The 24117-nt window shown below is 34.3% G+C and overlaps 1 protein-coding gene across 1 annotated transcript in view; it reads left to right on the plus strand.

Moving 5' to 3' along the window:
• The first annotated feature begins 1824 nt into the window (after window positions 1-1824).
• The window catches only part of LOC149163816 (L-ascorbate oxidase-like), a 77683-nt gene continuing 55390 nt past the window's right edge, over window positions 1825-24117 (plus strand). The window contains exons 1-3 of the mRNA XM_089429268.1: window positions 1825-1855; window positions 2079-2383; window positions 3262-3478. Of these exons, the coding sequence (XP_089285394.1) occupies window positions 1825-1855; window positions 2079-2383; window positions 3262-3478 (553 nt within the window). The remainder of the gene's footprint in view (window positions 1856-2078; window positions 2384-3261; window positions 3479-24117) is intronic.

Genomic DNA, 24117 nt, shown 5'->3' on the forward strand with positions numbered 1-24117 from the left:
TAGTTATTGATTAGCCGTAAAAGAATAATCGTGACATTCTAAAAGTGGCAGATGAGAAATAAATTTGGTATATTGCTAAAATTGACGGAAATAACGGGGAAGCGGTGATCGTCCGATCAGAGGAGATCAACGCCTATCGTGTTAGAACATGCAAGTAGGTTAATATTTTAAGCAGATGCAATGTGGTTATTAAAAAGAGTTTAAGGCTCAAATTAAAATGGTAACTGGTATATCGCGTGGGTCATAAAATGGTAAATGGTATTTGTGTGAAGTGCGCAATCAACCATGGTTATGCCATGTAGCACAAGGACAAGGGACCAAAACCACTTATCTTGCGCGATTATAAAATGATAACTATCGAGCTAGTTGAAACGTGATCATTGTTGGATCAACACTAAACCAACGGTGGAGATCTTGGCGCCAGAGTCAACTTCACAATTCGTAAGGTTTATGAGAAAATTGCTAAGTCATCACAAAGTAAACAAATTTGTTTGCAATGTTATAAAGAGGAGGACACATGTTGGCTCAATGCTTAATCTATGGTATACATTTCTATTATGGGTATTCACGCTGGGAAGTCCCACAATCCACGTAGAAAAGGGTTGCGGAATATTTCGTTTAATAAAATTAATTTAGTTGAAAAGTCTCTGCCTATAAAATTGATTGAAAATAATCAGAGCATTAACCCGGGTTATACAATGGGGTTTAGTGTTAACCTTACATGATTGTTGGGTTAAGTACTAGCTCTACATCATTTTTGGTATTAGATTAGAGACTAATGCTCTGTGGAGATTAGTTGAGAGATTGAATTTTATTCTCAGCGTGTATATAATTTGCATTGTAATGGATCTAATACAAAGGGAAAATAGTACACAATGATTTATGCATAGAGGAAACTTGAGATGTTGCAAGCAATGAGGACTTCAGCATTTCATCAAAGACAGTTTGTGGAAATATTTGAGAAAGTCAGAGTCAGGTAGAGGTTGTGCAGGTTTTAAAATTTCAATGATATATATGACAATGCAAAGTAACAACAGATGTTCCAGCACGTAGCTGTGACAAAAAAGTGAATGAAGAAATTGCAGAAAATAAAGTGAATATGGATGTACTCAGCAAGAAAAGGAATTTAGTTGAAAGAAGAACTTAAGTGAAAACAGTTAAAAGAAAAGCAGCGTGTGTATTAACCAATCCAGTGAAAGGTTAAAGAGATAGATCATTTGAATATCTCTCATTTATGAGTTATATTTTGATGTTTTGTTCATTTGAATTGTTTTTATAGGGAAAGAGAATGATAACAACAACACACAGTAGCAGACTGTGTAAAGAAAGACAGGAGTTGTGTTAGTGGCAGTGAACCTAAATATTCCAGCTGAAAGTTGGACAGGGAGGATAGTTAAAGTGTTATCAATAGAGGTGAGTTGAGGATATAAGCCTAAAGAGAGCATAAGAGAGTGCTCAAGAGGTTCCAGAGATAGAGAACCAATTTTTACCAAAAGACCAAGTCCAGAGAGGGGATTGGTGAGGTAAATGACAGCAGGGAGGACTTGCTGTTGCAAGAGGCTTAGTGCAGTTCATAGTGAGTGAGTAACTCATAGAGTGAGATGAGAAAATGACTACTGATAGTCATAGCAGGGGTTCAGAGAGAAGCCACAACAGAAGAAAGAAAGGTTCCAAGGAAAATGGCATATGGAAGCAGTTGACTGATGAAGAATATGAGAGGGAGAAGGCTGAGATAGTAGTCCATCTTGAAGTACTAATGGAATTGTTACAGAGGAATGAGAAATACCAAAGGTATGGCTAGACTATGAAAAGAAACAAAATGAAATGGAAGCTGCTGCAGAGATAGATAAAGAGGGTAATGTACATCAGATTAAGTGAGGAACTCAAAGAAACGGATTTAGAAGTGAAAGATAGTTATTGTAGACGTGAGCAAGAGGTTTACCTTGTTGAGGAAGGAATCATTGATGATTTTCTGAACTCTTGTACAAGTTCATATTAGCAGAGAGATGTGATGATTGAAGCATCAAAGAAAGAGAAGCCTAGTGTTTTTGAAACTGATGATTTGTGTATGTATGCAGGTGATGAAAAACCTTTAGAAGATATGTTTATGCAGGTTGCTGAAGAAATGAAACTGTTAGAAGAGATTGTTGTAATAGAACATTTCTTGATTGAAAATATATTCAAAGACACTAAAGATGGACAAATGTTGAAGACTACTAAGGAAGCTGAAGATTATGAATCTAGTAAGACTTGGCAAAAAGATGGCAGACGACCTGAAGACAAAAGGAAATTGCAGATTGCAAAAGAAGAAGTAGAAAAGAGGTATGAAGATAACCTTATGACAGGAGAAAACAAGAGTATATGGGCAGTGCAAACACTTGAGGTAATGGGATTATCTCTTCAATTTTTATTCAAAAATGATGAACCTGTATTGATAGTTAATGGACAAGAAATTGTCCTCGAAGGACATAGTGGAACATTAATGGAAAGGACTCTTACTAAAGAGTGTACTATGGAAGATAGTAGAGCAAATATTAATAAAGAGAATTCAGCCCAAGGAGGAACAATTAGTCAAGAAAAGGCTATGAAGAGGAGAGGAAAAGAGGACAGCCAATAACATAAAGAGATGTTGGTAGAGACTGATGCACAACAAAAAATTGAAGACAATGCTATTTGTACAAATTGCAAAAAGAGTAAGGGTGAATGTAATCAGCAACTTGGAAAGAGACAGGCAATCTCAGAGGATGAAGACAAGGACGCTTTCATGAACTAGTGCATATGCAGTGAGCAACAAAGGGGTTCAATGGAAGGTGATATTCATGGTGTTGACAGTAATTTTTACTGTTGTACAAGGGACTCTACAGTGGAATGAAAAATCTATATGGTGATTTTGTTTCCTGTATAGAAAGAAAGAGAACTTTAGGTTCGATTTTGGTTGAAAAGAAAGAGGAATGGAAAAGGCAACTTAGTGGCTTATAGATTTGTAAGGAAGAAACACAAAGAATGAAAAGGAGTGTGAAAGGAAGGAAGGACAAAGAGAAGAGCAAAAAACATAATTCAAAAATTAGACAACATCCAAAGCAAAGTAAAAACAAAGAAGAATTTTTTGAGACAAGACAATATGGAGGAGCATATGACAAGTTTGAAATGTCATATGTGCATCAAGAGGATGATAAATCAGAGAAATTATGGAGCAGTGTTAGTGGAAAATGTAATGTATTTTCTGATTTTGAATTATTAATTGTTGAATGTGGTTTCCAGGATGAAGGACAAATTGATCTTGGAGATATGATTATTTGTGAAAACATGAAGGAGTATTTAAGTTTTAGAAATGCAAAAAGTCAGTTTTCCTTATGGAAACAAGAAGATGAGAGTAAGAAACTAGTTGACTCACCAGTTTGCAATGAAAGAAGGAGAGTTGGCATAGCTCTTAAACAAGTCATTGCAGAAGAGAAAGAAAATTATAGAGAATGTGAAAGTACAGTCCACAAACAATTTTTTTTTTAATCCAAATAATATTTGAATATCGAGAGTTTATTTTGAATTTGCAATTGAAAATTGGGATGAAGAGTTCAGTTAAATTTGACACGAATATGGAGGAAATTGAACAAGGTTCAATAACTAAAATATTTGCAACTGATGCATAGTATGTGGTTGAAAGGTTATATGTTCTTGTATCAAACAAGAACCAATATTATTTTGAGATTGAGAGTATTCTACTCAAGATATTCGATAGGTGGATGATGAAAAATACAAAGGTGATAAGCATGAGAAATTGTCAAAGTCAGCAAGTCAAGGAAAGATGGAAGGATATGAAAGACAACATAAAGGAAATGGTTTATAGATAGGAGAATATGTTGGTGAATGAGTCAGAAATCAAAATATACAATTAGGTACAAGACAGTGGAAAATACATAAATTTGGAGCTCAATTCTATTGAGATGATGACAAGACAACAACAGACAGAGAAGCAGAAATTTATGTTGTTTGAGGAGTTGTTTATGCAGGATATCAACACTAAAACATTATGCAAAGGAGATGCTTATAAAATCAAAGCAAAAGGACATCCACAACGTAGAGTTTGGCATCCAGGAGAAAGAGAGAAGGCAGTAAATACACCTGCAATTGAAAGAGGTCAGACAACCAGTTGGAAGATGAAATCTTACGAAGTTTTCAACAGGAGCAGTTGGGTGACTCATGAATAGGAGTCCATGAATTATTTCAACGTGTGGAGTCTAATGCAGGAGCTTTCTTCAAGTTTTATAAGACCTAGAGGTCTTATCACACATTTACTAAAGGGAGTGGGTTCCCTTAATTATTTATTTATTTTCCTAAGTTTATTTTGAGTTTAAAGAGATTGGAATGTAATTTGATTAATAGGGAATATCTCATGAGTTTTAGAGATCTTAGGAATGAATGAGTAATCCTAGAAAGAGTGAGGAGTTTAGGGATTTGAAATATCTAATTTAGGATTTTGTTGAGGGAAAAATCGAGGTGAAAAGATACTTTAGGAGAGAGTGAGAGATTGTTGGATCTGAACTAAATTGGTTGATGAATCCTTTTCTTTTACATATTGTAATATTTATAAACATTCGAGAGGTTTTTTTAAATAAAGAGTTCTTCCTTTTGGGAAGAGAATTGGAGGTTAGCTATAGGTTAGAAAGAGTAGTAGAGGGATTTTATGGAAAAGAGCTGAAACAGTCGAATGTGATAGTTTCGTTTGTAAATATTTTATAAATACCAAAACAGTGTGGATTTGTATGTATATGTGTGACAATTAGGGTTTCTTCGCTTGAATAGTTGAATTTGTGCACTGGTAGCGAGAGTCTGTGATTATTAATTTCCTAATTAGTATCTTGTTGCATCTCTATAATTTATATGCATGAATGGTCGAATTCCGGAGGTTTTAGATTCCCTGTGAAATGATTGAACCTATGTTCCTTATGTTTCGAACTCATACGATTTTGTGTTCGTTATGTTTTGATTATGTAATTATCCTTTTGGTGATAGAGCTTTATTCAGGTAACTACCCTTGGCTTGGTGGTTGGATGTTCTGTAAACTCATGTCTGGTTATTAGTTAGCCGTAAAAGAATAATCTTGACAGTCTAAAAGTGGAGGATGAGAAAGAAATTTGGCAGAGTGCTAAAATTGACAGAAATCGCGAGGAAGCAGTGATCGTCCGATCAGAGGAGATCAACGCATATCGCGTCAGAACATGCAAGAAGGTTATAATCTTTTTACAAAGATGATATGTTATGAAACCAGCTCAAGAAAAGATAGAAAAGATATATCAACGCCTTAGAATTCAGCCTCTTCGAGGGGGCAACCTCCTTTACATTACATAAATGAACAATTCTTGGATGATTCAAATGAAAAAACCTCCTTTCTATATATAGGAGTATAAGGAGTCACAATATAACCCAACCTACCTAACAATAATAATATAAAGCCACAAGAATAACAATAGAGGGATTCGATGGGGCACAGTAATAACAATATGGGGATAATAGGGGCACAACAATATTAATAAGGGATGCAACTACAATAGTAATGGGGTAATCACAAGTATTATAGGGACCCAACATGCCCCTCTCCTTCAAAAAAGTGTTTTCCTCAACGCTTGAGTAGTTCTAGATGCTTCTATATAAAATTCTCATCCTCCCTTGTGGAATATTCAGCGGATAAGTTCTTCTACTTGATAAGATACTCCGAAATTGATCAATTTCGTAGCTGTCGAGTTATTATTTCTATGACTGCTTCCAATTCCAATATAATTTTTCCTTCCTCATCAAGTTCTTGCAATATTGTTTGAACTAGGAGCTTGTCACTTATAACCTTCTTTAAACATGAAACATGGAAAACTGGGTGCAATCGAGAAGCTGCAGGAAGCTCCAATTTGTATGCCATAGTACCAATCTTTTGCAACACCTTGTATGGACCATAATACTTTGGTGATAATTTATTATCCTTATTAGCTTGCTTGAGGGACATTTTCTTATATGGTTGTAGCCGTAGGAATACCCAATCACCTACATCAAAACTTATTTTGATGCGATGTTGATCTGTGTGTTGTTTCATTCTATTCTATGCCAACACGAGGTTATCCTTTAAGAGTTGGAGGACTTGTTATTGATGTTCGATGTGATGTTCCACTGCTTGAACCTTAGAATTTTCTCTTAAATATGATGTGATGGATGGTGGCTGATATCCTTAAAGTTCCATAAATGGGGTCATTTTTGTTGCTGTATGGAAGGAAGTGTTATACCACCATTCATCCAGAGGCAACCATTTGACCCATTGTGTCTGTTTATCAGATACAAAGCAACGAAGATATCCTTCCAAACATTTGTTTACTATCTCAGTTTTCCCATCAGATTGAGGATGATAAGATGAGCTATGAGCTAACTGAGTACCAAGACAAGAAAATAATTCTGTCCAAAAATTTCCAGTGAAAATGGGATCTCTATCACTTACAATAATCTTTGGGTTTCCATGTAGCTTTCGAATTATTTCCATAAATGCAGTAGAAACTGTACTGGCTTTAAATGGATGTGATAATGCACAAAAGTGTGCATACTTGGTAAGTCTGTCAACTACCACCATGATGACAGTCTTTCCCTTAGACTTGGGTAAACCTGTGATAAAATCCATTGAAACCTCCTCCCAACGTTGGCTTGGAATGGATAAAGGTTGTAATAGACCCAGTGTCTTAATTGTTTCAAATTTATTTTGTTGGCAAACCAAACATTCCACCACAAATTTTTGAATATCTGATTTAAGGCCATCCCAAAAAAATTCCTTCTTAACCCTGTGGTAAGTTTTTAAAAATCCTGAGTGCCCTCCTAAGGGAGAAGTGTGCAATTCCATACGAATATTTTTTTTTAGTTGGGAATTTTTACAGAGGTATATGCGATCTTTGTACCATAAAGAATCATTTTGACAGCTAAATGTATCAGACGTACTGGAATCTTGTTGTAAATTTCGAATAAGTGCCCACACCTCTTCGTCATTCTTCCATTCCTCCCTTGCTTCGTTTATCCAATCTGGTTGTATAATAGAAATGGCGCACAACAATGCTTCCATATCCTCATCCTTTCTTGAATGTGCATCTGCCACCACATTTTTCTTCCCTTTTTTGTAGATGATTTCAAAGTCATAACCCAACATCTTTGTGACCCACTTTTGTTGCTCTTCTGAGGATAATCTTTGTTCTAAAAATTATTTAAGGCTACCATGATCCGTTTTTACCTTGAAGTGTTTTCCCATTAGGTAGGGTCGCCATTACTTAAGTGCACAGAGTATTGCCAACATTTCCTTCTCATAAATAGCTTTGAGTAAAACATTTCCCTTGATTGGACGACTTTCAAAAGCAATGGGTCTTTCATCTTGCATTAAAACAACACTAATTCCATTTCCTGAAGCATCACATTCCACAATAAAGGTTTTTGTGAAGTCCGGTGTAGCTAAGACTGGTGCTTGGCACATTGCCTCTTTAAGATGTTCGAAGGCCTTTGTTGCTTCTGGAGTCCATGAAAATGCATCTTTATTCAATAATTTTGTTAGAGGTGCTGCTATTCTCCCATCATTCTTAACAAACTTGCGATAATACCCTATCAACCCGAGAAATCCTTGCAGATGCTTTATGGATGTGGGGATTTTCCATTCCTTAATGGCTTTAATTTTGCTGGGGTCTACCTTAACTCCTTCATGAGATACAATATGACCCAGATATTCCACCTCTTGTACTCCAAAGAAACATTTGGATATTTTTGCATATAATTGTTTCTCCTCCAATAGTTGTAGCACCCTGTCAACATGTTCAACATGATCCTTCCAAGACTTGATGTAGATTAGTATATCATCAAAAAATACTAACACAAATTTTCTAAGGAATGGTTTGAAAATGGAATTCATCAAACCTTGAAATGTTGAAGGTGCATTGGTAAGGCCAAAAGGCATGACCAAAAATTCATAATGACCCTCATGAGTTCTAAATGTTGTTTTCAGAATGTCTTCAGTCTTCATTCTGATTTGACGATATCTTGAACAAATATCCAACTTGGTGAAGTAAATTGATCCATGCAATTCATCCAGTAATTCATCAATGACAGGAATGGGAAACTTATCTTTAATAGTGAGCTTGTTGAGCTCCCTATAATCCAGACGCATGAGCCATGATCCATCCTTCTTGTGCACTAATACTACTGGAGCAAAGAAAGAACTTTGACTCGGTTGAATTATACCAGCCTCTAGCATTTTGCAACCATACATTCAATTTCACTCTTTTGGGCATAGGGATATCTGTATGGCTTGATGTTTGGAGGAACACTTCCTGGACTCAGATGAATAGCATGATCATGATCAAGAATAAGTGGGAGACCTTTGGGAGTCTCAAATACCTTGGAATGATTGTCCAAGAATTTTTGGAGATCTGGAGAAATAGATGATTCCAATGTAGAAACATCTAGCGAACATAATTGTCCAATTACACCCCTTTGTTCCTTTTTTAGAAGTTTTCTCATACCGTTATAGTTGATTATCTTTCCTGGTTTCCTTGCAATACCCCTTAATTCAACTTCCTTTCCTTCCACAAAAAATTTCATGAAAAGTTCTTGAAAATTAAAAGCTATTGTACCCAAGGATTGTAGCCATTGGACTCCTAGTACAACATCAGCACCTCCCATTGGAATGGAAAGCATTAGGCTAGTCAATACATATTCTCCCATCGATAGCTTGATATTATGGCACCTTCCCGAGAAATTTATTGTTCCTCCATTTGCAACCATCACTTGACACTCTGGCACTGGATATAAGAAGCAATTCAATTCTTTTGCTACCTTACAATGAATAAAATTGTGGGTACTTCCTGAATGAATCAACACTATTACCTTTTTCTTCTTGATTTGTCCTTCTATCTTGATGGTTTGAGGAGTGGTAATTCCCGCCAATGCATTACAAGATATGGTTGGATTCATTTCTTCTTTATCTAGGATTTGTTCCTGGAGTATATCCTCTTCTTTTGACCTTTCTTACTCCTTTTCTTCTTCCTCTTCGCAATCTATGTAGAATAATTTCTTCTCAGCACACTTATGAACTTTAGTGTATTTGCTATCATAACTGTAACAAAGCCCTTTTTCTCTTTTTTCTTCCAATTGTTGTGGTGTCAACATTATAGGTTGTGGAATACTAGGGGCAACAACACTTAAATCTTTATAGTTGTGAGTGGTATGCTTCCTGGTTGCCATAATTTTGCTTTCCATTTTTCTTTCTAACCTGAATGCCTTCTCTAATGAATCAGGTTCCCAAAGGCGAACATCATGTTGGATATTATCCTTTAAAGTCCCTGTGAACACAATAATCCTATGCTCCTCTGGAATATTTTTGACCCTTATGTTCAAGTTTTGGAACTCCTCAATGTGCTCCATTATTGAACCCTTTTGTTTGAGACTTATCAATTGGCTAAAAAAAGTGTTGCTTTTTGTATCCTCATAATGTGCTGTCAATTCTTCTGTAAAAATTGCCCAAGTGATAATTTGTTTACGAGAGAAAAGCCATTGATACCATACAGACTGATTTGGTTCTAAATATAAAGTTGCAATAAGTACCTTTTGTGTGTTTTGCACATTATTGAGATCGAAAAATTGCTCCATCTGTAATATCCATGTTGCGGGATCCTTGCCATCAAACTTCCTCAAATCGATTTTTCGAATATGGTGGGTCTTCGATCCCACATTAGAGTCTATGAAATCATGATTAACATTTCCTTTGTTCGCAATCATGAGTTTCCTTTACTACCTTTTCACCATTAGTAATTATTTCTTGTAGAAAATTTGTCAAATCTGTCTTCAAATCTGCCATGTCTGTCTTCAAATTTGTCTTCAAATCTGCCATATCTCTCTTCAAATCTATCTTCAAATCTATCTTCAAATCATCCATCTTATCTTCCATTCCCTTTATCTTATATTCCACGCCATTTATCTTAGCTTTTGTTATTTTTTGTGAGAGTGACATTTTTTGCACTTGTTCTTGTAATTTTGATATATCATGTAGCATATCTTCATTTTCTTCATGAGTCATGCTAGAGCTTTCAGGTTGCTTACTAGGTGTTTGCATTTTCTTTCCTTGAGGCATCAGTTAACAATAATAATTCTCTACTATGCCCTTTGAATTCCTTCAAAATAAATTTTCAAACCAATCTTAAGCAAAAATTTAAAAGAATCTACACACCATTTTTCACTTTGTAGGAGCTCGATATTGCCTCTGATGTATCTCTGTACTTTTGGATCATCCAGTTCTGAAATTGCGACCTGCAGTAGCCCTCTGTGTCCTCTTTCCAATGCCACCAGTTTGATCCAAATTGGATTCTCCAAGGAAGAGTTATGCGAAATCTCCCACAGTGACCTAATTATAGACTAGTTCAGTAGAGTGAACTTGTACGATGTGCCACGAGTCATTGTTTCGACCTTTGGCTCTGAAAAATATATACAAGAAACTATAGTCCATCATCTTTCTATGCCTTCTTACGAAATTTCAATCTGATGCTCAAAGAGAATGTTATGACGATTTTCCCAAGGTCACCTGTTTGGAATGTAATTCAGGAGTCTACAAAAAGACCAACTTCCTCAGAACATATCTCCGCAAATATAGCGTGAAAAGCTCTGAAATTTGGACCCGAGGTTCCACTTGATTTCTTCTCAAATGGGTTTTTTTTAGCTTCTGAAACATCATAGAAACAAAAATTATAGCAAAAATGCCACGATGACCTATTTGGAGCAGCGAAACACTAGAACCAAAGCTCTGATACCAAATGTTATGAAACCATCTCAAGAAAAGATAGAAAAGATAGATCAACGCCTTAGAATTCAGCCTCTTCGAGGGGGCAACATCCTTTACATTACATAAATGAACAATTCTTAGATGATTCAAATGACAAAACCTCCTTTCTATATATAGGAGTTTAAGGAGTCACAATATAACCCAACCAACCTAACAATAATAATATAAAGCCACAAGAATAACAATAGAGGGATTCTATGGGGCACAATAATAACAATATGGGGATAATAGGGGCACAACAATATCAATAAGGGATGCAACTACAATAGTAATGGGGTAATGACTAGTATTATAGGGACCCAACACGATATGGTTATTAAAAAGAGTTTAAGGCTCAAATTAAAATGGTAAGTGGTATATCGCGTGTGTCATAAAATGGAAAATGGTATTTGTGTGAAGTGCATGATGAACCATGGTGATGCCAATTAGCACAAAGACGAGGGACCAAAACCACTTATCTCACGTGATTATAAAATACTAACTATTGGGATAGTTGAAGCACGATAGCGCGATAGTCATTGGATCAACACTGAACGAACGGTGGAGACCTTGGTGCCGGAGTCAACTTCGTAATTCGCAAGGTTTATGAGAAAAGCGTTAAGTCATCACAAAGTAGAGAAATTTGTTTGCAATGTTCTAAAGAGGAGGACACGTGTTGGCTCAGCACTTAATCTATGGTATAAATTTATATTATGGGTATTCACACCGGGAGGTCCCACAAGCCACATAGAAAATGGTTGTAGAATATTTCATTTAATAAAATTAATTTAGTTGAAAAGTCTCCGCCTATAGAATTGATTGAAAGGAATTAGAGAATTAACTTGGGTTATACAACGAGGTTTAGTGTTAACCTTACATGATTGCTAGGTTAGGTACTAGCTCTGCATCACCCTAGATATTGAGTTATATCTATATTTTTATATTATTTTTGTCAAATAGACCCTTAGTTGTCATTGTACCTTTCATCTACTATATATAGAGCAAGGATACCTAGTTTTAGGATCATATCATCTCATTCTTATACACTTTTTCTATTGTTAAAGGAAATTTACCCAACAAAGAGGCTTATCTTTCATTCTAATTTATATTCTCAAGCATGGAGCTACTTTTCTCCATTTCCATAATATGTTAGTGTTTGTTATCTAACAGGTCTTGAGAGAAACCTAGAATTGCATCCAATAAACATAAAGAAAATTATTCAGTTAATCATACATTTTACTCCTTTCCCACCTTCTTGAGAGAAACCTAGAATTGCATCCAATAAACATAAAGAAAATTATTCAGTTAATCATAAATTTTCCTACTTTCCCACCTTCTTGATATTTACACTTACAACCAACTAATTTTTGATAGAATTTAACTGTTTTCTTGTTGGTTTATAGGTAATTCACCCTATGTTACTAAGGATTTTTCTCTAAATCATTTACTAATTTAATTTAACCCTATAAGTGCAATATGCACCTATATGTTATTTTATTTGTATTGTTCTATCTATTCTTGAAGAATGTGTTTTTAATTCTATAACGGAATTGAGATTGTAATTTTTTCTTGAAATAAAGGGAGAGGGTTTTTAAACTTAAACTATGGTTAGTCATATTGAGGGTTCAATGACCAAGTTCTATGTTTATACATGTCATAACAAATATCTAGCCTAAAACAAATTCTCTAAAATTTGATGCATGTCAGTACAAGAAAGTTCTTTGATAACATTTGTAGTGTATTTATAGAGAAAATAATAGGTAGTATATAAACAAAATAAAACTACAATTTTCAGAAAATATGAGTAATTTTCACGTGCCTGTTTGACAGGGAAGTCTCTAAATGGATAGTGCTCCAACACAATGATAATTGTTGACAAAAGCATTAAATTTCTTTCTACCATTTGTTAATAGTTATTATCTACCCAAAACCTAATCACTAGTGGCCCCAACAATAATGAGTTGAACACAATTACGAATGAGTACCAACTACCTATTTAGAATTATTCAATAAGGATATCACTTTTAACTAACCATACAACAACTATCTAGGGGGCCTTATTCAAAGAGGATATTTGTTATGCATCAATTAAGTCACTACTAATTATCCCTAACGAGAGGGATAAGGTATTACCTTTTCAATGGAACTTGAATCATGGTGTAAGTTTGGTCCTACCTAAAATTTATATTGCATTCATGTTGCATTTGTCACTATAAAAAGAAACATTATGTTATATGAATAACTTACCCCATGTTTGAAAGATATAAAATGAATTCCACATTATAACATCATGATAACCACAAAATATTAATTATCATCTAATATTATTTTTTTGTTACATTTATTCAATATTCATTTTAAACATGACAATAAGAAATTACTTTGTAAATGTGATTTAATGGATGTAATAGCATTTGTACAAAAATGGTACAACGATAAACTAAAAGAAGTGTAGATTAATGTATAGTAACATAGAGGTAACACTACAAGAGACAACGATGTGGACATGGAAGGCGTGAGGAAATAGGAGGCAAGGGGTGGGGGGAATCCAAAGAAATTTGTGAAGTAGAGGGATATGTGTGGAACATGGCTATGCTATCAAAATCTGGCGAGTTTTTTGGGTGATCAAGTGCCCTCATAGAAGCACTGAGGAGATAGATATAGCCACAAACTAATAAGGAAGTGTTGACAGGTATTGGAAATCCGTCAACCTAGGGGGTCTCCCCGATTTGAAGTCCCAATTAGACCTCACACCATTTGGAGTAGGAGGCCCATTGAGAGTATTAGTCCATTTGTCATGTATTCTTATATATTTTCCTTAGCTTTAGTTGTCAACAAGAGAGAGAAACATGTATGTTCCTTTGTTAAAAGAAAGTAAATGTGCTTGGTGAATGTTCGGTTTTAGGTGTATAAAGGTTCTTCCATTGCAGAGGGAGGAGAAGTGAGCCTCTTAAAAGTGAGGTAATAGTACCACCCTAGTAGAGGCACACAAAATCTGAAAAGATAATAACCTAACATCAAATAAAATAATACACATAGATGTGGTGATTGTTACAAATATTACAACACATTGTCAATAAGATAAGCACTAAAATAACTAAAATAGTTTAACTACTTTAGTACAGGTGAAAACAAAAATGAATAATAAAAATTCATAGAAAAGTATAACAAATATTCACAATCCATGCATGGAAATGTGTTTTCCATCAAGATTCAAGTATTAAGTAAAAGTCACAAGATACATGTATACAATGAACATCACTAGCTTGAATAGTGGAGTGTTGGAGACACAACCTTCTCCCAGAAAGTGTTGATTTTGTCTCTCTAATGCCTTATGGGAGAAGGAAAGGTGAAAATTCATTTGCATAAACAATGAGGATGTATATATAACAGATGGGGTGATCCTTCACCTCCCTTATGACTCTTGGACTGCCCTCATGACTGTTTAACTTCTCATGGATTTTTAACTTCCTACATGATTCTTCAAATTACATAGATGACTCTTGGACTTCCACTTCACATTACATTTTCCAATATAGAATTACATAATCCATGAATGATGTGGCACATGATGGCTCATGAAATGACATGACATGACACTGATGACATGGCAATGTCAAGTCACATTTTTTGTTGTTTTCTTTGAGTCTTCTTGAAAATATGGTGCATGTTTTTCTTCTTCCTCCTCCTTATGACTTGAAGATAAGGAGTCTTCAATACAGTATTTATCTTACATCTTCTATTATAATTCTAGTGTTCCTTCATCTTCATGCCCGATGATCATCTTATCTCCTCATCTCCTTAGGTGTCTTCTAGCATGTCCTCCTTCTCCATTTCCTTCTTCATCATCTTGCAATAGCATGATAGAGTACCCATATATGACATCCACTCATGATAAGATGACATCAATCTGATAAACCCCTAGTCTAAGATGTTTCATGATGATCTAGTGACTAAGTTGGAACTCAGTGGCAGGCTGAGGGAGAGGCTCAGTGACTGCATAATTGAGCATCTCAAGCAATCAAGGGTTAGGCTTGAGCCTTGAGACTGTGTAATGTGCAATTCAGGATTTGACCAAGAAAAAATATGACATAGTTGGGGAGCTTAGGGAGCTAGGTGGAGGGATTGAGCATTGATTTTTCACACTACACGTTTCTAGAAGGTAGACGAGGTGAGGTGATTGCACAGTTCCACAGCTTAGGGCTAACACTTGAGCCTCCAAACTACGCAATGTGCAGTACTGATTAGGAAGGAGAGAGAAATTACATAGTTTTTCAAGTCAAAGGCTAAGCTTGAGCACTATGATTGTGTAATGCACATTCCTAGAAGGCAAGAACTGTGCATTGTGCAGGGATTTAGCTTGAGGGTTGAGACTACACAATGCGCAGTTTAGGAGGGCTAGATGAGGTTAGGTTGTTTTGTCAGGAAGTTTACAAAATTGGACTAAGTGTGGGATCCGTAAAACTAATGTGAACACTAAAAAGACATGTTTTTGATCACTGAGGATATAACATAGATCATCAAGAACACATCAGCATCATAATTCCCTTAGTGCAACAACTTTGCGACAACTTACGACAAGTGCGACACCAAAGATACACTTTTCTATGAGTGTGACGAAACTTGTGTGACATTGCTTGAAACTTTGAGAATGAGTGCAATACATGTTTACATGGTAAGTACAACACACTAATAGAAATATTACCCCTTGAAACACACCAAAACTAGCTTTCGTGCATTGTGTGACAGTCCACATGCGAAAAGACGTCATTTATTATATGAAGAGAAAAGGGAGAATGAAACTTGTGATACACGAACAAAAGTGAAAGAGACACATGCCATAGAGAAGATAACAACAAAAATACATTAATTAAAGTGAAATAAAACAAAATCGACAGTCAAAAGCATGAAAACGACACTTACGAAAGCGAAGGTGCCCAAAAGCAACAGTTTGAAAAAATCACCAAACTAGAAGTACAAATGTAGCCAAAAGTGAGGGAATATCAATAACAGTGCACACTAACTGTCAACATGGATTGAACATTATGCAGTGATTGTCTTGATCGATTTTGTTATGCTTGTTTAAGCTTGCGTAAAAGAATGCGCTCATAAAATTGTTGCAACTAAGCTTGTGTGAACAAGTGACTTCGACCGATGAAGGAGTGACCATCGAACGAACGATCCCATGATCCATAGTAGGCTACAAAATTCAAGCGTTGGTAAAATTCTGGAGGGTGTTTTTCGCAGCAACAACTGTTACAAACACACTAGTAGAACTCCAACTTCTCTACCTTGGTTAATTATTTCGTGCAATGTTTCATTCTTTAGGGAGTATTGATCCATTGTTTATATTTCCATAGCTTCCCCACTTACCCTGTACATAAACATAGTCCCATCCACTCCTTTACTCGGTTAAACACAAACATAAGGCCAACAATCACACAATGTTTCGAATTAGGAAAGGGAAATGAAGTTTGCGAGCTCTAGATTTTCAGAGGGTATTTTTTCATCTCCAGTGTTTCTCCACTACTAGCAGGCCTAAAAAGTAACCCAATGGAGTCATTTCAGGGATGAAAACTTTTCTATGATGTCAGTAGGCTTGGATAGTACCCTGGCAGAGTCGCTTGCTTCACCTCTCTGCACGGGAAGCCTTTCTCTTTTTTTTTTCGTTTATTTATTTATTTTATATAGGACTGTGCATCAACACTTATTTATTCCATTGGCGAAAGAGGGATCCTAAATTATTGAGAGAAGAGGCGGTTATCCCTTCATAGAAGCATATACAAGACCTTTGATACCAGTTTGCTTATTTAGATTTTCCTTTTGTCCTTCTCTACCTTATTGGATCAACCTAAAAACACTGGAACATAAAGACCTGAGTGTAGTCATGAGGTTTCTAGAATAGGCATGGAGATCATTTTTTGACATAAGGACTTCCTTCCACAAGGATCATATTTTTCATTGGAACATCATCGACCAAAAGGTGTAATCAAGACAAGGAAGAAGGACAGAGAGTTACCCAAATGTTGTAGTGTCAGAATTCCCTTTTCTATTTTGTCACATTTCCTTTTGAGCCAACAGAGCATTTCTTGCAAGGTCTCACAAAATGAAATAAAATACAACACACAATAAGGAAACAAAACCATAAGAAAAAAAGGAGGCTAAACCACAACATGATGCAAAAAAAAATTTTAGAAAACACAAGATAAACTATAGAAAATGAATGTAGGATGAATGTGCAGGTAAACTAATATGCAACTAGACCTACTCATAACCTAACCATCTTAGAAGTTCAAGGTCATATATAATGAAATTTCCGAAGAATCCGTTGTAGGTGCTTGTGACTTGCATTAAAAAAGATACAAGGAATTAAAAAAATATATAAAATAGTGTGCCAAGGGAAAGAGAAGAGCTTGAATAACTTGCACAAAAAATATGAGGTCTTTCCTTTCAACATAAATGTAGGACATAGCCACTACTTCTAACTGGTTCACATTCTTACCTTTTTAATGACCATTATAAGTAGACAAATCATGAAAGCTTCTTGTGAATGCACCTTCATCTATGTCATCCTTCTTAGCAAGCATGAGAAAATACCAAAACTTGTTATTAGAAAAAGGGCTTGCTAAGAAAGATGCTTCCAGGAAATCATAGATTGGAACGTGAAATTCGAAGAAATCCTCTTGAAAACCCCAAAATCCTTGAAGATATGAATTTTCAATTAGAAGCACAAAGTCACGATGAGAATATTGTGAGAGAAAATTGATCTGATCATATTTAGCTGTCTTGTCAAGATAGTGAGGAGTTGACATGAGAATCCATAGAGGATGAAGTACCTCAACCATTTGACAAGTACTTGAAGGATGAAATGTTAAACCATGATTTACAAAGGATGTAAAAAAATTGTCATTGGATATACTATTGGAAAAATTATAAAACAAATGAGAGTTAATATTATTATGAGATGGGTTGCTTATAACATGATATTCCCCGTTCAAAGATGGATCAATTTAAACACCTTTATGAATTCCTTGAACAAATGAATCGTATTTCTCCCATGATAGATTTGACAACCCGTTTCCTTGTAACTAGTAACATACTGCAATAGCATTGTAATCATTGAAAGAAGTGAAAATAAATGTCAGTACAACAAACACATGAAACAAATTAAGATCGATGGGTGAAAAAGAATTTGATTCACTAGATAAGTCATGAATTCATTATCATTCAAGAGGATTTTAGGTGCGATTGGTCCATGATCTCTATTTAAAGAGCATGGAGGTGTTGGGTTGTGTTATATTCTTTCCACGACTAGCCCACGTAGTTAACTGGGGAGTTAGGAAGGGGGCGGAGCCCCCCCTTCGTTGCACCGATTACGTAGTGGGGGGGGTCACAGGGGGTTTGAGGGGTGCAGGTAACCCCACTCTATGGGGTCTGGGGCAGCACCCCATAAAATTTTGTTGTTGGACCCTATATTAGGTTGGGCAGACCTACCTATGGTTTTGCACATGATTTTTTGCACATGGTTTTGGACACGATGGTTTTTCGGTCCATGGTTTTGGACGCGATGGTTTTCGGTCCATGGTATTGGATGCTCTGGCATGTATAAATATGTATTGTAACATTGAAATGAACATAATGAAAAATCCAACTAGTAGTCCCGGTTTCGGGATCTAGGGGAAAATCTTTCTGTATATGTGTTTTATGTGTTATGCTCTCGCATAGTTTATTTTCTGTGTTTTAGAATTCATATGCAGGTAATTTCTCTACGTGGTTAAAACCTACATTTGGTATCAACAGGGTTGGAATTTGGATTTCTCTTTACCCGTCAAACAAATTTTTTTTTACGTTTTAGATCTTCATACTACCCGTCAAAGAACGTTATGTTAAAAATGTTACTCTTCACCAGTGATGCTTTGATAATAAATTAACCATTCACCAAAAAAGTTTTGAGTAAATATTACCCTTCTATAACACAATTATGTTAAAAATTTCACATATTTATCATAACAAAAAATACAAAATGACCATAACACACAAATGAGTTATTGAATCTGATTATTTCCATATAATTAATAATGATAACATATTTTCTATTTTAAAATATCTTTTTATATCAAAATTTCTCAATAACCAAATTGAAAATCAAATTAATTGTTAAAAATTAAAATAAAAGTACTTCATTGTAAGTCTTGTACAAAAGATTATATAGTTCTTCATAAGTGAATTTTTGGTATTTTGGACATATTTAGACAACCGTTTATCTCTCATTTACTTTATAGGTCACCATATTATTTTTTATTTTTGTACATAGCAATATTATTATTTGTACACAATTGTTATTATTAATTCCAATTAGACTCAATTAAGTATCATTATTTACCTAAGTTGTCAAATCCCAATCTTCATGAGGGCTACTATGACGACTCCACCCAGCTAAAGAAGACAACGCCTTTTGAAAATAAAGTTTTATCCTATTGCACAACCCTTTTTAAAATAAGTTATATCCCATTATACCACTTTCCAAACTAAAGCTAGTGAAACTATTAACATAGATATGCAATTACAAATTATTCATACATCATTAACTTGTAGCAAAAACTAGTCTAGTGAAATCAACCCTAAAATGTTGGTCTAAGGAAAAATTGATTAAATTACATTTTAAATTTCCACCCAAAAAAGTTGGTACAAGGCAAAGTTGATTAATTACATTTTCGATTTCCATCCTACATTACAAGTTTATATATTCGATAATAATTTATGTCCCTCTTTCCCATATATGTAGTAGTAAATCTATAGTCAATAAATACTATATCCTCTTCCTCATCTTTTAAAGTATCCTTACCATTTATCTTGGGCATGGCTATCATGTCATCCTCATGTAATTTTAGTCATCTCATGTTGCACATATTCTAATTTTCATGTGAAAATATAGGGTTTGCCTCTACTCCACTCCTAATGTCTTATCCTCAAACTAACTCCCTTTTTTTCTTTGTTTTGTGTGCTAATTTCTTATCATTTTAAACTAACTCCCTTTCTTTCTTTGTTTTATGTGTCAATTTCTCATCATTTTAGAGCACAAATTGATATATTTCTTCTAAAATGAAACTTACCTAAATTTATCTCATTATACATAGTAAATTTTTAACATATTTGGGATGTTGGAATTCTCATCATTTTAGAGCACAGATTGATATACTTCCACTAAAATGCAACTTATGTAAATTTATCTCATTTTACATTGTGAATTCTTAACATAATTGGGAGGTTGGAATTAATTTTTGCTAGATATTTTTATGTAAAATTATATCTCATAAAATGCCATAATATACACTTTATTCCTAACACATTTTCACTCATTTTCCTTCTCTTACATTTGAGTAACACTTTCAACTCCTTTCCTTCATTTAGTTCTTTCTTAGTCATAATTACAACTCATATCAAATTGAGACTAAATTTAATTGAGAATTTCTTGGCAAAGCAATATTAATTAAAACTAAAATTATTTTTATTTTTTTCCAAAGATTATTATGAAATGTTTAGTAAATTTTAAATTAAACAATTAACATAAAAATAAAAACCAAAGGCTAATGAAATTTATCACTTGAATTGGGATTTAATCACAGCATTATAATAAATCAAGAGAAGTTAATCATCTCCTCATAATTGGCACTTTAGGACAATGTTATAATAAACCATACATCATTTCAACAGAATCAAAAAGATGTTACTTTACTTTATAGTTGGCATATCAAAAAGATGTTACTTTACTTTATAGTTGGCATTTCAAGACACGTTATAATAAACGATATTTGCTTTTTATATAAACACAATTAAAAAAATGTTAAAAATTTTAATGGTTAAAAATATAATTTAAGAAGAAGAATGAAAAAAAAAAAATAAATAAATAGATTTCGTTGTAGTATTAAAAAATGAAATAATTGGTCAATATGTGATGAATAAACACCATAATTAAAGGTAACTTATGAATTTTTTTAATAATAAAAATAGATAATAATTTGCAAAATTTATAATAAAAATACACATCACCAAAAGTAAAAATACATAAAATATTTCCACCCAAAAAAACACAAAAATCTAATAAGTACACGATAGCAAAGGTAAAGATACACCAGATGTTACCTGCCAAAAGGCACAAAAATTTATGTAAAGATATAATTCGCCCTTTATAAAATTTCCTAACCTAAACACAAGGCAAATGTCACCCGTTATAAAATTTGCTAACCTAAACACAAACTATCTCAAACCATCTTTGCTAGTTCCTTGTTTTGATTTATTTAGTTCGCTCGTTTTGATTTAGTTTTCATTGCTACCAAATTTCGATATTTTTATTGGTTAATTTTTTTAGTTAAATGACCAATCAATAATGGTTTGAGTAGTTGAGATTTGGTAATGAATGCACATGTAATAACCCAAAGAATAGTTAGACTCTGTCAAAATCCAATATCTCAAATGCTATGATGGCGTCACTCGCCTATCTAATTAATTCATTAGATACAACACAACATAGTGACCAACTTGGATAGCTACCGACTGATGACGGGTGGAATTGAATGTAAATAGGTAGATCTCATTAATTACATCGCAGAGTTGGAGCGTGCCAGAGCGTGAGAGGACAATTGTGGGAGAATATAGGTAAATAGGTGACAAGGTATAAATACGTTTTTGAAAAAAAGTAGACCGTCAAAAACGTTCCGGAGGTTTCAAAACACATCGTATGAAATGAAAATGTAAAATTATTAAACGTATTTTACGGTCAAAATGCCTTCTGATGGGCATTTTGCCCGTCAAATTCGAACCCTGTTGGCGACTTCTTTAGATTGCATCTGCAAACGGTAGCTAGGATTGTCTGTGGGAGCGGTCGACGGGGAGATGGTTGCGGCTTAGGCGGCGGTAGCGCTTGGATTGCCGCGTACTTTTTGAATTTTGAATTTTAGTTATAGTTTTATTTTTTATATAAAAACTTTGTTTTTATTTGTTTTTTTCATACATATTTTGTGTTTCAAATATTTTTGTTGATTCTTTTTTGAAAAAAAAAAATTATAAAATTTTCTTATTTATTTATTATTTTTTTGAATTATTTTTTTATTTAATATAAACTATATTTAAAAAAAAAAAAATTGTAGATTTACTCTTTTTTTTTTTTTTCTTTAATTTTTTTGGATGTTTTTTTTCCTATTTCCAATAGCCAAGGGCCTGATAGTGAAATGAAGAATCTCCAGGAACAATATAGAGAAACACATTGATCACAATGACAAGAAGTTCGTGGAAAGTTGGTGGCCAAAGGTTAGATCAAACTGACTTTCTATAGTGGTTGAGCAGTCAAAAGATCGAACAACTCTCATACCAATGTAAGGAACACAATTCATATACTCTGTAAACTAGTTTAGAACATCTGAAATATATAAATATCCATGATAGGACAATAATATATTATATAAGAATTGTTGAATGTAAAAATATGTTTGATGTTACAAATGAGGCCCGCTTATATATTTAGGCAACTGGCTCTTCATGGAAGGTCATGTCCGATTAGACATGTCTCTTCAGTACTAACTACTCATTAATTTTCACTAATTAGTCATTACTATATTTACATTATTTATATATAAATTATATTCATAACAAACCGTCACTGAGTTTATTGTACTCATAAAGTTTGTGTGATCAATAGAAGATCCGAGACTCATGTTATTGTTTGCGTGTGTGAAATTTTGTGCATTTCCTCCTCCACCTTTCCAACATCTTTGTCATTTGCTTTCCTGGTGCATAATCCACTGGTGTAATAGCTAGCGACTTTATATTTTGCTTCGTTGGTGTATGAGCCATCGGTCCAATATATAGTGCTTTCGTTGTGGATAGAAATGGAGGCAAAATCGAGTTAAAGAAATATGAAATATTATGAGAGAGTTGACTATTGAGAAAGAGTTGTTGCAAACCCGTGTTGAAATTCGTACAAAGTTGGAGTGTGTGGGTGTGAAAGAAGTCATGGAGCCATGAAAGAAATGTTGAGTGTTGTAAGCTAAGCATTGAATACTTGGAATGTGACAATTGTGTGAAAGAAGCCATGGTAGGAACCTATCTATGAGGGAATGCTCCATGTAGGCTGGTTGTTTTATAATGTGTGGAGCTTTTTACACATTGAAAGCCCTGCACAAGAAAACGTCCACAAAGTCTAGAAATTCAACTCTAACAGAATAATTAACAAATGGACTTGATGAAGTAGAAGTTATCTCACTGTCACTTGGTGATGGATGTTTCCAGGTCACTTTCCATAATGTGTCTACCATGATTTAATTTCTCAATATGACATAAAGAAAGTAGTTGGCACAGTTATGATAGAGCCAAAGGGTAAAATCTTAGAACAAATATCACCATTTCTTGGATGAGGGACAAGCAGTGTTCAAATCTTTTCCAAAGCTTCACATAAGTCTAGCAATTCAACTCTAGTGGAAAAATGAATGCATAGAATTAATGGAGTGGATGTTATCTCGTTGTCACTTGGGTACCCAATATCAATAACTCAATAACCACCAACAACTGCATAGTAATAAAGAAATAATTGAAGGTTTTGATTAACATCTAGGGTTGAATCACATAAACAATAAACTTATCACTCATCACATATTAAATGCATAATATCTATTTATAGTCATTGTCTAGAGAGGTGGAGGGTAAGCCTGGTAATTAGCAGGAGGTAGAGGGTAGTTCACCTGGGGTTTATGAGGTAGCGGAGGGTACTAGTTATTTGCTGGTGGATATGAGGATGAGTTCACTAGTGGGTAGCTTAGGTACATGGTCCCTGCCTCCAATCTAGATGCCCCATATAGCCTAGCTAGAAACGTTGACATGGTATCCTACTTGACTATCCCATATCATCTTTGTGCAAATGTACAAGGACCTATGTGAATCTGCAATATGTTATTATTGGTCTGAGCTATTATTATTACTAGTACCAGGGATTAATATGTTAATTGGTAGTAGTGGGCTATGATCGGTTTAGTGAAATATTCGTTTTTACAAATTTCATATTTTTGTTAAATTGATTAATAAAGCTCTATGTTGGGATTTCGATTAATAGACGAATGTGTTTGGAATTAAACCCAACAGTTGGGAATGGGATTTTCAATATATTTTTCATAATTCAAGAAATAATTTAACAACGTTAATCCTTAAATGTCTAGCATAAATTTCTATCCAAACTTACCAAAGAGGACCAAGATTTCGTTATATGAAAATAATAATTAAATATCACGCTCTAAATAAAAAGCGAAGAAACA

Source organism: Pinus tabuliformis, chromosome 5_1, assembly GCF_031772625.1.
Source record: "Pinus tabuliformis cultivar Carrire ecotype Pingquan chromosome 5_1, CPIR1, whole genome shotgun sequence".
NCBI classification, from domain to species: domain Eukaryota; kingdom Viridiplantae; phylum Streptophyta; class Pinopsida; order Pinales; family Pinaceae; genus Pinus; species Pinus tabuliformis.